Genomic DNA, 13708 nt, shown 5'->3' on the forward strand with positions numbered 1-13708 from the left:
TGCTTTTAAATTTCTTATTAAAAGTTTAACATTAATATAACAAACTAAACTTGCTTAGTAACTAATTACATTTTAATTCATTTCAACGCAAAAAGCATCCTAACAATTTTTCACTCACTTCTGCTAAGTCTTATTCAGGATTCTTTGTCCATTCAGCTTTATTCATTTTTCTTCTTAAATGATCATAAGTGTACATTCCATTCTTTTGATTCTACTTTTTTCATTTTTAATTATTCCATTAAAATTTCCATATTTCTTTGTATTGTTCATATTTGTTAGTCTTAATTGCATTACAGTCTTCCATTACATTAATACACAATTTAAATATTAATCTACTGTTAGACATTTTGGTTGTTCTTAGCTTGGATTTTTGTTTTTGTTGTTTTGGGGGGGTTTGTAATTACATATAATGCTGATATGAAAATCTCTGAACAGATAGAATGTATTTTTTTATTTAAAAAAAAGCCTTTTTAAGAAAAGTTTGCAAAAATAGAAATAACTTAAGTGTTCAATAACAGGTAAAATTTTAACATGTGGTACATTAATGTAATGGCATACTGTCAAAGGGTATTTCTTACTTTTATATCTTTTATTGTGTACTGTCAAACTGTTCTCCAAAAAGATTCTATAAGTTTGCAATTCTACCAGCAATGGATGAGCATGTATTATTTGTAATTAGCTTATCTCATAAGCATTTTTCTTTCCCTTCTACTGTTCCTCCCAACTGAATAATTCAAAAAGAAAACAAGAAAGTCCTCATAACAAACATGCATGAGACAGGAAAATAAATTCCTGCACTGCCCACATCCAAAAATGTATGTCTCATTCTGTGTTTTAAAACCACAACCCTTTTGGTAGGAGGTGAATATCATATCTCATCTTTAATCCTCTGGACTCACTTATCATTGCCCTGAACAGAGTTCTACTGCCTTAAAAGTTGTTTTTCTTTATAATATTATTATTATTGTACAAACTGTTCTAGTTCTGCTCACTTCATTGACAACTTTCCAATATTCTCTGAAACTATAAATTTAATCATATCTTATGATGCAATTATATTTTTATAAGGAGGGGCTGTTTGTTTTTCAGTATCCTAGAAGAATACGAATTCATAGGACTAGAAGATAAATATAAATCATCTTCTAGAAGTAAAGAATAGCTCAAAATGCACAGAATATTTTCTATTATCACCGTGTATCATGGTCTTTCATCCATTAATTTTTCTACTACCTGATTAACTGCGCTGAAAAGACACATTCTATGACACCAAGTGCTGATTCATTTTCAAGGTCTAAAATGTAAATATATAAAGTAACCTTACTAAAAAGCAATTCCATCTACAAACACATCAGTAGATTCAATGTAGAAATGATCTAGCAGCAGTAAGAATGATATACTAGCTACATTTACTATCAGATACATTATAACTATGACAACTAGTTATAGTAATTTAAAAAAAAACTGTTACAGCACATCTTATTAGTTGTACTTCCTGCAATACAAAATCTAAATTACTAAGTAGTACACAACTTAAAAATTGGATCCTATTTTAAATGCACTGGAGGAAATCACCATTTAAGCATTTCACTAGATTATTAATGTAAAAGCAGGTAATGGGAACAAAAAGGTTTCAAGTAAATATCTTAATTTAGTAGGAATCCTAAGATGAATCATTTTGTAAAATGAAAAATTTACACCAATTTAACGTTTCCTATAAAGCTGGATTTTTATATGGTTAGGCTTCTCCCGTGGCAAGTTACACCTGTTAGCATCCTTAATAATTTTTAATCCCTTCTTTAGTCTCAGACAAAAAAAATATATCCCAAAAGGCAAATAAATGGACATTCAAAGTTTAATTTCCAAAAAGCACAAAATTCTTTCCACATTAGAGCTGATACACTTACACTTCTAATTTTATGGCTATCCCTCTGAGTCCAAGAAAATTAGTCTTAGAGTGACATATCCATAGTGAACCAGAATGTAGTTTCTCCAATGTTTTTTAACAATTGATTACATAAAAAGTATTGATAAAGTGACTTTACCCATTATCAATAACTTTCATCTTATGTGGACTGAATGTCAGCTACTCCTTGATTGATATTACCCACCTGACATTACCTCCCACCAAGATTTACAAAATTAAAGCATTCTCTATATATTAATATTTATGAATTTCTAAGAGGCAATTACCATTACCATGAAGATTTTTAAAAAACATTTTTCTAGTGCAGACAAACTATGAAGTAAATACAAAAACTTATGCCTCTGCAATCTTCCATTTGATTTCTTAGGGAGAGTCACTTAGTAGTTACCTTGGGGGGGAGGAGGAGAATATTTAAATTGGTAAAATAGGATCATTAATATGAAGCAGCAGAAAGAACACTGGAATTGGAGTCAAGGCCTGCCTGGGTTCAAATTCTGCCTGAAACTATCTTTGAAGTTCAGTTTCTTCTTCTGTTAAATGAAGGTTTTAGTAACTACTTCCTCATAGAGTATGTCCTTAATAAATTCATGCTATTATTATAATATGTTGTGGTCATGGTACAACTGGACCATCTATAATGATCAAATGAAATGCAGTGTTAGACGTATAGTTTTGCTGAAAGGCAGGTGAATTTACCAAGGCTCTGAATGAAGCTTTGGTAGTATAGGTAAGTATATAATTTATTGATGTTAATTTTGTTTCACTGGTGACTTTTTGATAAACAAAAACATTGTGTATACATTCAATAAAGACAACCAAAATGGTTAAGAGGAAAGAGATTTCCATATCAGCAAACCAAAAAGTTAGGAGTCGAGTTCTGAAAGATGAGATGGAAGTTGGGATAACAATTTATAGGACAGGAAAAGTAAAGGTGTGGAGAATGTGACCTTATTCAACAAATTCTAAATACCTGAACTAAAGACTATACATTCATGAAGCTTAAAATAAATCACCAAAAGTACTTTTACATAATGTGGGTAAATTCATATAACTCATTACCCTTTGCTCATGCTAGCCAAGCTTAAAATATAAAAAGATTCAAGACGATTTAGCTACATTAATGGATATTACATTCATAACATTACTTTGGAAAGAGAGGGACGTGTAGAGATATAACCAATCTTTTAAGGCGTTGTAGTAAAAGCCAACCACAACCTCCCACAAAATATTCCTTGGTGCACTTGCCAAAGACAGATTATCAGGTATGATGAACTTCTGGTATGACCCAAAGCGGCATTTATGCTCTATGTTTTAGATATTGATTTTAACCTATGAATCCAATAGGTCATAGGTGCTTATCACAGAGCTACTTAAATGACATTCACTGAATCAGTTACCCAGCCTCCCGCAGGAGGTAGTGTTTGAGTTCTTGAGATGTTAAGGAAATTGTTTCTAAGAGGTGAGAGTGAGGAAAGAATGCCTGGAAGACAAGCCAGAATAAAGGCATGGCAATGGGAGATGTATTACAATTTACTGAACAAAAGTGACACGGTTAGATGCATGCTTTAGAAATATCATTTTGGCAGTTTTTAGTTCTTTACCAGAAGGCTCTCGAGCTAGAACGTCAGGGAAACCCTTCAAATATCTTCTGAACCTTAACAGGTTCAGATTCATGACACCAAGAAAGAAGAGGATTTTTGTGAAGACTAAGTAGACTTCAATGACAGTACAGATTCTAAACTGACAGAGACCTATTTTCAATATTCAATAGGATAGCAATTAGAGCAGGATAAGATGGAGGCCAAAAACACAAAAAGGGATTGAAATGGGGGGAAGTAGAAAAGGAGATAAAAGTAGAATTTAATTAAAGGATGAAGTGGAGACTGGGATAAATAAAGCTTTACATTAGTTTGGCTAAATGAAAGGTAATAACAGCAATTCCTTACCCCTTTCTGACTTATCTAATGCGCAGGTCTGGCTCATTCCAAGCAGAAATGATACATACGTTAGCTAAGCTTAGTAAGCATTTTCTCTTTGCCTACAATTGCACAAAATCAATCACACAAAAAATTTGCATTTATATGAAAAATTTCATCTATCTTCACAGGTAAAAAAACTTCCTAGTTAAGGGATATCTTTTTATAAGAAGACCTGGTCTTTACTATGAGGTTATATTCTTTTTAAAGAATAACAAGTGGACAAACTAAAGCATCCAACAGTAGAAAAGCTCTCAAACTCTTACAGGAGAGATTGTGGCTAGGTGACCTTGGACAAGTCACTTAAGTTTTTTGGTCCTGGAATACGCACAAAAGGGATTCCCCCACCTTACCTGACTGAAGTCAGGCAGCTCTAGGACCTAGACCTAGAAAGGAACCTTAATTAATCCAACCCTGCTAATTTACTGATGAGGAAAGTGAGGCCCACACAACTTAAGTGACTTGCTCAAGGTCACACAGCATGTGGCAGAGCAGGAATTCAAACTCAGGTCCAGTGACTCCAGGTTCAGCACTCTTTCCACTTACAGCTAGAAGCCCTATAATTCTATAAGGCTCCTATAATTTAGGGAACGAATGGGGGCCAAGTCTATGAATAACAGGAAGAAAGAAAAAAAAGGCCCCCTCTCCTTAGCACAACTTTCCCTCCCGGTCAGCTACACTGATCTCCGGGCTATCTCTGCAGTCCCAGGACTCGGACCGCCGTCCTACTGGCCACATTTGGGGCACTCTCCTCCCTACAGACTGGATGGTTAACGCGAGGGCCCTCCCTGGCCTCCGCAGCCCGTGGGGCTGGCCTCCGCCACCGCTGAAGTCGCTTCCACTCCGGGCACAGGGACGGAGGGAGTGCCGGAGGACGGCCTGAGGAGGAGGCCAGGACGGGGCTGGGGGCTCAGCTCGAAGCGGGGGGGGAAGCTGCGGGTGACCTTGACGCCGCCGCCGCCTCCGTTCTCAGGCAGGGCCCGGAGGGCGCGGAGTGCGGGGCTCGAGCGAGGAGGAGGAAGAGGCCGGCAGCCGACGGCAGCGGGAGGGACCGGGGCACCGCGGGACTCACCGTCCGAAGGCAGGTCCCCTGGCTGCGGCTCACGCCGCCACCGCCTCCGGAAAGGAGGAGAAAGGGGGGCGGCGGCTGCCGCGGGAGCAGAGGGAAGCCACGGGACCAGCAGCAGCCCCGGCGGGAGAGCAGCAAGTAGCGGTGCGCCATGACCTCCGCGGGCACCGGGCCGGCGCAGGCGCCCGGCTACCTGTTGGCTGGTCAGCAGCTCCGGAGTCCGCTAGGGGAACAAACAAACACTTTACGGCTTCCGTCCTCCTGCTTATCTCGCGCGCAGCTAAGGTAGTTTCGCTGTTTCCGTATCACACCTACCTCCCTTCCCTTAACCCCGCCCCCGGTGCGTTTACCTCATCACGTAAAGCACGACTCCGGGTCACACCTACCTCCCTTTGCTCAACTCCGCCCCCGGGGCGGCCAACGTCATCACGCAAAGCACTATCCCGGATCACACTTACCTCCTTTTGCTCGGCCCCGCCCAAGTGCGTCTTACGGCATCACGCAAAGCATGCTCAAGTTTACTGTACTGCCTGGGTGCTTATTCTGCCCTATTCCTCTAACCGAATCCCTGATCATTTTGGAGCACACGTGGGGATACATATGCTAATGACTTAACTCCACCCGGGCCTTTTCCTCCGGCCGGTCATCGTAAGGGCTACGTGCGGACCTCCATCATTTTGGTTTTGGTGGGGGGAGCCAAGGATGAGGACGAGCCTAAAAATTGTGCAAAACTAGAAAAAAAAAGTGAAAACCCACAAAACTGGATTTAAAAGTAAATTTAAAAATTTAATGACAAAGGGCTACTAAGAATTCAGTAAATTTTTGCTTTTATACAACACAGTAACACCTATATTTGGAAGCCATTTACATATTGCAAGGTATTATTCAGTCTACAAAAGAATATTTGCTTGTTTCATACTTGTGGAACTCTTACAAAAACTTCAAAATAACCCCCCCCCACCCCGCCATGGGAACCATTGTTCTAGTGTATTGGATGAGTCCTCAATGAAGGTTCATGGAAGGATCAGGAGCAGAGTGCCACTGGGTAAGAGGTGGAGGATCTGTGATCTGTACATGTGGAGACACTTAGCACACAAGATATCATGGATATTTCTTAACTGTACTTAAGCATGTAAATGTTAAATATCTCAATACCTTATGAAAAGATTGGTAGACAACTGTCTTCAGCAACCCCTGGTACAGATCTGAGTATAGTTATTTTGGTGTTGCATGTTTTTGTCCACTGGGTGTCAGTGGACATCAAAGAAATACTGATACACTTTATGTGAGCCTGTCGTACATGTATTGTTTTTGAAATTTTGTTACTTGTGTAACATAGGGGCTGGCATATATGCAGATTGTCTCTCAGAGTGCCAGATTCCAATTAACCTTATAATATTCACAATGCCAAAAATATTAATGTGCCATCTTTCTTATATGAAGAAACCCTAACACAGTCCACCATATAAGGGACAATGTGCTTTGAGTTGCTTTCCCAATCGTGATGATAATTTTAGTCTGATCTATCCATATTGAATGCCTGGTCCATTCCCTTAGTGAAGCAATTATTCTGATAACTTTCATAGGGTTTACATTTTTTTTCAAAAAGACACTGGGTCCAATTAATATTCACTGAATGAACAAAATGATCACTAGTTTGGGTTGTATATATGACAATTATAGGAATCAATTAAATTCAATTTAAAAAAAACATTGGTTGGGGCAGCTAGGTGGCTCAGTGAAGAGAGCTCTGGCCTTGGAGTCAAGAGGACCTGAGTTCAAATCCAGCCTCAGATGCTTAACACTTACTTAAGTGATCCTGGGCGAGGCATTTAACCCCGACTGCCTCACCAAAAAAAAAACAAAAACAAAAACAAGCCATTGATGAAGTGCTAGGCATTGAGAATATAAGGATAGATAAAGCTTGGTTAATGTGGGGATTTGTTTTGCTTGACTCTATTTGCAATGGGTTTTGATTTTCTTACCTTCTCAATGGATGGGGAGGGAGAGAATCTGGGACTGAAAATAAAATTAATTAAAAAAAGAAAAAATATAAATCTTGGAATTTGTTGTTAAGGTACTTACAATCTTACTGGAGTGAAAAACATACAAAAATTATTATGATTCAAGGAAGAGTATAGCAAATGCAAAGCAATGAGCCAGGCAATGTAATGAGAGGAATTTGAGGAAGGAGGAATTTGCGGATCAAAGAAAGAGTCATGAAGGAGGACCCCAGTTGGGCTTTTAGTTGGGGGAGGAACTTTAAGGCACAGAGATGGTGATGTATGGTGGAGGAATCCATTCTATGAACAGTGGATAGCTGGTTGATTGGTTGTTGTCCTTTGTTCTCAAAGAGAACCAAAATGACATCACTATGTTGAGTCAAGGTACAAGTGTATCCGACTATGGCTGCTCAGACCAATACAAACTTGGAAGGTTCTGCCACAGCTGGGCACAAGTAGTCATATGAACATTTGGAGCTGGCAGCCGGATGAACTGGCCTCTCCCCTGTGAGTGGCTGGAACAGAACAGAGCAGGCTAAAGACAGGAGAGACAGAAATCAAAGAGAAGTTTAATTTCAAAGTGACGGAAATGGCTTGCAGGCGAGGACACTTGTGCCAGAGCCCCTCTCCTGGAGGGAGGCAGCCCAAGGCAGTGTGGGGAGATTTCAATACTTATACCTATGGCTACACAGTGAGCTGTATGCCTGACAATGAGGGGTAACAGCAACAATAATCCAAGTTTGATGCATAGCAGGACTTCATGATCAGAACATGGGTACTTATGTTATGCTTGACCAAGCTCAAAGAACACCTGGTGCTGGTCACAGCAATCTAATAATCATACAAAACAATTCTGGGATTTTGCTGTGGCTGTGATCATCCAGAGAGTGAGCCCAAAGGATTGTTGTTATGCCAAGCTCAGGGCATAGCTTGTTTGCTGGGCCTTAGCTTTGGAAAACAGCATATCTCCTAATATCTTGACAGAGTGGAGATGTCTCAAAATTTGCACATATCACATTTTCTTTGAGCTACTGCAGTTCTGCTTTGCTCATAGAACACAGCCTCTTCTTTGATACAGGCACACCATGCTGGGGCCCTGTGCCAGTCTCCCCTGTCTTATAATCAATTCCAGAGGTCTTCAGAGAGACCTTGGGAGTGTCCTTGTATTGCTTCTTCTGACCTCCATGTGAGCACTTGCCTCATGTAAGTTCTTTGTAAAATAGTCTTTTAGGCAAATACATGTTTGCCATTCAAACAACATGGCCAGCTCATCAGAGTTATGGTGTGTGCAACAGTTTGAGTGCTTGGCAGTTCAGCTTCAGAAGGAACCTCAGTGACCAGTTCCCTATTTTGCAAGGTGATCTTCAGAGTCTTCCAAAAATAATTCAAATGGAAGCAATTCCGTTTCCTGGCGTGACACTGGTAGACTGTCCAGGTTTCACAGACATACAACAATAAGGTCAGCACAACAGCTCTGAAGACCTTCAGTCTGATAGGCAATACAATACCTCTTCTCTCAAACACTTTTCTTCAGAGCCTTCCAAACACTGAGCTAGCTCTGGCAAAACATGTGTCAACCTCATCATCTATGTGAACATCTCTGGAAAGGATACTGCCAAGGTAAATGAACTTATCCACAGCATTCAGAATTCCTCCATTTGCTGTAACCAATGGTTGCACATATGGATGGTGTGGTGCTGGCTCATGGAGAAGCTCTGTTTTTTTGGTGTTAATTATTAGGCCACAATTAGTACAAGCAGCAGAGAAACAATCTATACTTTGTTGCATCTCAGCTTCAGAGATGTATTGAGTGCACAATCATCTGCAAATGAAAAGTTTTGCCCTAATTCTACCTCCACTTTAGTCTTGAAATGGGTGATATCTTTTGGCTCTCTAATAAATAGGATTTAAGTGAGGCAGGACTGGGTGAAGTGGTTGGCCTCACTCTGTCTTCCAGTCATTGAAGTCCAGTGGCAAGACAAAAGTCAAGATGACTGGTAGTGGCGCAGGATGCGATGGGTGACTTTGGCACCTTCAACGTCAAACCAAGCTCTAAGTGCTCCGCAGCACCTGCTTCAGCTGCCTTCGTGGCCATTAGAACAAATTGTTCTCATCTGCTCATTCCACTAGGGGAAATTGTCACATTCCTAGGGTAGACACCCCCCCTAACTTGCCAATGGATTTGAGACCCCCTGGTTAACCTCAACCTAGTTTAGCCTATCTGCTGAAATGGTTTAGTGGGATATAGCCACTGTACATCCTACAGCTTCTTGGAGCCACAGTTGAGAGTTGAGTGAATCAGGTGGACACCAAAAGTGGAAAGCGGCCCTGAAAAGGGCTTGATAGTGCTCACACAGAGATACTAGTATTCCCTGAACACCCCTATGCTCTGCATTGTAGATAGTATGAGGAAGGCAAAGACAAAGAAGAAGGCAAGGACTAGAAATCACAGACAAGTTAGAGTGCAGCTTCTCACATCTGTGACTTTAGGGGCTTCCATTAGCCATTCCAAAGTTTGTACTTTTCTCTCACAATCACTTCTTTCAAAGTCTTCTGACCATCTCCAGTCTTTATACACCTATACAAGTACACAGCATCAAAGCTTAGCATTCCATCAACCAATCAGGACTCACATCCCTTACATATACATAGCATGATCACAGGATTATCTTTCTGGGCATTGCCCTGTCTTAGTAGAAGGAAGTACTATACCAGGATCAGGAGTTCATACTTCATTCAGTTGACAATGGGAAGCCAATGAAAGTTTTTGAGTAAAGGAGTGTTGTGATGAATGTTGTGTTAGGAATGTTGCCCAGGAAATGGCAAAGGCATTTGTTTATAAGAATTCTGAGACTTTGGTAATTGGGCCTATAGAGATACAGGTCTAGGTAGAGATGATGGTGTGGTAAAGACAGCTGAGGTGATTACTGAGCCTCTGGAGAATGTATCATCAGGTTATGTCAGGGTGTGTTCTCCAAAATGGCCACTTACCTGAGAGATGAATTACAGCTATTAGTGAAGACAATAAACTTTGGGTCAGGCTGACCACTTCATCTAATGCTGCCTCACTTAAATCCAACTTGAAGCATCTGGAGATGAAAGCTATTTCAGTAAACAGTAGAAACCTGAAGGACTTAAGCCAGAAGTATATAGCACTTCAGCCTTATCTAGATCAGATCCTGTTAATTGTGGATCAGGTAGCAGCTCTAGAGAAGACAGCCTACAAGTCAGAACCATATTTGAGGAAACTAGAAGCAAAGTATAAGAAGCTACAGAAGAGATGGATGAATTAATTAGTAACACTTAGCACCAAGATTTTTTTCACCTACAAGAATGTTTCACAAGAGCTAAAGTATGTCAGACAGAACTCACTAAACTTGTATGCTTCAAGTCCGTAAAAAGAAGCCCTACTCCTGATCCAAGGAATGGTCTAGGCCCTGAGCTTTGGTTGGATGTTATGATTGTCGCTGCCCTTTTGTGCATATGTCTGTCAACAAACTTTTACTCCATACCTATTATGTGCCAGGTACTGTGCTAAGTTTTAGAGATACAAAAAAGGGGAAAAGACAGACTCTGCCCTCAAAGAGCTTATAATTTAATGGGGGAGATAGCAAGGAAACAAATATATACAAAACAAGCTATATTCAGGATAAATAGGAGATAATTGACAGAAGGAAGCCACTGGAATTAAGAGGGGTTGGGAAAGGTGTCCTGTAGAAGGTGGCATTTTTATTGTTGGTGTTCAGTCATTTCAGTTGTGTCCAACTCTTCATGACCCCATTTGGGGTTTTCTTAGCAAAGATTTTGGAGTGATTTGCCATTTCTTTCTCCAGATCATTTTACTGATATGGAAACTGAGGCAAACAGGGTCATACAGCTAGTAAGAGACCAGTTGAGACCAAATTTGAACTCAAGTCTTCTTAACTCCATGCTATTCACTGTACCACCTAGTACACCTAGTTAGGACTTAAAGGAAGTCAGGAGACTTCTGCTTCTGGGAGCCAGGATGGCAGAGTAAGAAGTAAGTTGCTTTCACCCTCCCTCATTTACCTCTGAAAGCCCAGAAAATATCAACCCCAGAAAAACCCTGAGCCAGCAAAAAAGACAGGGCACAGCAATTTTGTACCCCAGGAAGCTTGGGAAATTAACGGGAAAGTCCTCTCTTGCCCTGGGGGAGGGGGAGCAGTAAAGGACTGCAGGCATCCCAGCAAACCAGTGGCAAGCCCCACTTCAGCATACCAGGGGGACATCCTGAGACCCAGGTTGGTGGAGCAGGCAAGTGCCAACACCAGGACCCCCATCCTCTCCACCCCAGAGGAAGGTGAACTGGTAGACACCAGCTCAGAAAAACACCACAGGCGACAGCGTTTTCTGGCAGCGAAATTGCCCAGTGCCTCAACACAATTCTGGGAACCACAGCTCCAGAAGCCAAAACTCCAGGCTGACAGAAATCCACCAGCATCAAAACAGCCCTGTGCAAGGCCCAGGCCAGCAGGAGCCAAACTTTCAAGTGCAAGGCCCAGGTGAACAGGCAAAGAAGCTTGGGTAAGTGGCCCCTTCACTCCAGAAAGAGAACTGAACTTTTTTTTTAAAATCAGGAAGTAGGCAAACACCATGAACAAAAAGCAGAAACAGAAAATGACCATAGATTGTTATTTTGGGGAAAGGGAAGATCAAGGCACAAATTCAGAAGAGAACAACTTTGTTAATATACCCACATCCAAAACCTCAAAGAAGAATATAAACTAGTCTCAAACCCAAAAAGCCTTCTTGGAAGAGCTCAAGAAGGGTTGGGTTTTTTGGGGGTCTTTTTTTTTTGCCTTTTTTGTGAGGCAGGCGGGGTTAAGTGACTTGCCCAAGGTCACACAGCTAGTAAGTGTCATGTGTCTGAGGCCAGATTTGAATTCAGGTCTTCCTAACTCAAAGGCTGGAGCTCTATCTACTGTGCCACCTAGCTGTCCCTTCAAGAAGGATTTTAAAAGTCAAATAAGAGAGGTAGAAGAAAAATTGGGAAAAGAAATGAGAGGTATGCAAGAGGGACTCAATAGCTTCGAAAAGGAAGGACAAAAATTAACTGTAGAAAACAAGTCCTTAAAAAGTAGAATTGGCCAAATGGAAAAGGCAGCACAAAAACTCACTGAAGAGAACTCTTTAGAAAGTAAAATGGGCCAAATGGAAAAGGAGGTGCAAAATCTAATAGAAGAAAACAACTTAAAAATTAGAATGAGGCAAGTGGAAGCTAATGACTCTGTGAGAGAACAAGAATCAGTCAAACAAAAACAAAAGAATGAAAAAATACAAGAAAACATAAAATACCTCACTGGTAAAACAACTGACCTGGAAAATAGATCCAGGAGAGAAAATTTAAAAATTATTGGACTATCTAAAAGCCATGATCAAAAAAAGAGCCTAGACATCATCTTTCAAGAAATTATCAAGGAAAGCTGCTCTGGTATTTTAGAACCAGAGGGCAAAATAGAAATTGAAAGAATCCACAGATCTCCTCCTGAAAGAGATCCCCAAAGGAAAACTCCTAGGAATATTATAGCCAAATTCCAGAGTTCTGAGGTCAAGGAGAAAATATTACAAACTGCCAGAAGGAAACAATTCAAGTATTGTGGAAACACAATCAGGATAACACAAGATTTAGCAGCTTCTACATTTAAGGACCACAGGGCATGGAATATAATATTCCAGAGGGCAAAGGAGATAGGATTACACAACCAAGAATCACCTACCCAGCAAAACTGAGTATAATCCTTCAGGGGAAATAATGGTCATTCAGTGAAATAGAGGACTTTCAAGCATTCTTGATGAAAAGACCAGAGCTGAATAGAAAATTTGACTCTCAAATACAAGACTCAAGTGGAACATGAAGAGGTAAACAGGAAAGAGAAATCATAAGAGACTTATTAAGATTGAACTGTTTACATTCCTGCATGGAAAGATGATATTTATAACTCATGAGAACTTTGTCAGTATTAGGGTAGTTGGAGGAAAAAAATTATATGTATGTATATATAGATAGATAGATAGAGGGCACAGGGTGAGCTGAAGATTAAGGGGTCATATCTGGAGAATAAAATTAAGGGATGAGAGAGGATTATACTCGAAGAGAAGAAAGGGAAAGGTAGAATGGGGTAAATTATCTCACAAAAAAAACCAGAAAAGAAAAGTCTCTTACAGTGGAGGGGAAAAGGGGGAAGGTGAGAGGGAATGAGTGAATCTTATTCTCATAGGATTTGGGTTAAGGAGGGAATAACATACACACTCAATTGGGTATAGAAATCTGTCTTACCCTACAGGAAAATAGGGGGCCAAGGGGACAAGAGAGCAGGGGGATGATAGAGAGGAGGGCAGATTGGGAAAGGGGGTAATCAGAAGTAAATACTTCTCAGGAGGGACAGGGTCAAAAGAAAGAATAGAATAAGTGGGAAGGCAGGATAGGCTTAAGGGAAATAGAAATAGTTTTTCACAACATGTCTACTATGGACGTGTTTTGCATAACTGCACATGTACAACCTATATTGAGTTGCTTGCCTTTTCAATGAGGGTAGGTGGGGAGGGAGGAAGAGAGACAATTTGAAACCTGAAGTTTTAAAAACATATGTTTAAAAAAAGTGTTTTCACATGCTACTGGGAAATAAGAAATACAGGAAATGGGTACAAAAGTCTATCCTGCCCTGCAGGAAAATAGAAGGGGAAGGGGATAAGAGAAGGGGGGAGAGATAGAAGA

The 13708-nt window shown here is 40.4% G+C and overlaps 1 protein-coding gene across 2 annotated transcripts in view; it reads right to left on the reverse strand.

Annotated features, from left to right (window-relative positions):
- The window catches only part of AFG3L2 (AFG3 like matrix AAA peptidase subunit 2), a 50437-nt gene extending 45126 nt beyond the window's left edge, over positions 1 to 5311 (reverse strand). Inside the window, exon 1 of one of the 2 annotated variants that reach the window (XM_020985563.1) lies at positions 4973 to 5311. In XM_020985563.1, coding sequence (XP_020841222.1) covers positions 4973 to 5122 — 150 coding nt within the window. In that variant the 5' untranslated portion in view covers positions 5123 to 5311. The remainder of the gene's footprint in view (positions 1 to 4972) is intronic. The other variant, XM_020985562.1, reaches the window with a different exon arrangement.
- Between the last annotated feature and the right edge of the window lie 8397 nt (positions 5312 to 13708).

Source organism: Phascolarctos cinereus, unplaced genomic scaffold (assembly GCF_003287225.1).
Source record: "Phascolarctos cinereus isolate Bilbo 61053 unplaced genomic scaffold, phaCin_HiC Scaffold_4;HRSCAF=312, whole genome shotgun sequence".
Lineage (NCBI taxonomy): Eukaryota > Metazoa > Chordata > Mammalia > Diprotodontia > Phascolarctidae > Phascolarctos > Phascolarctos cinereus.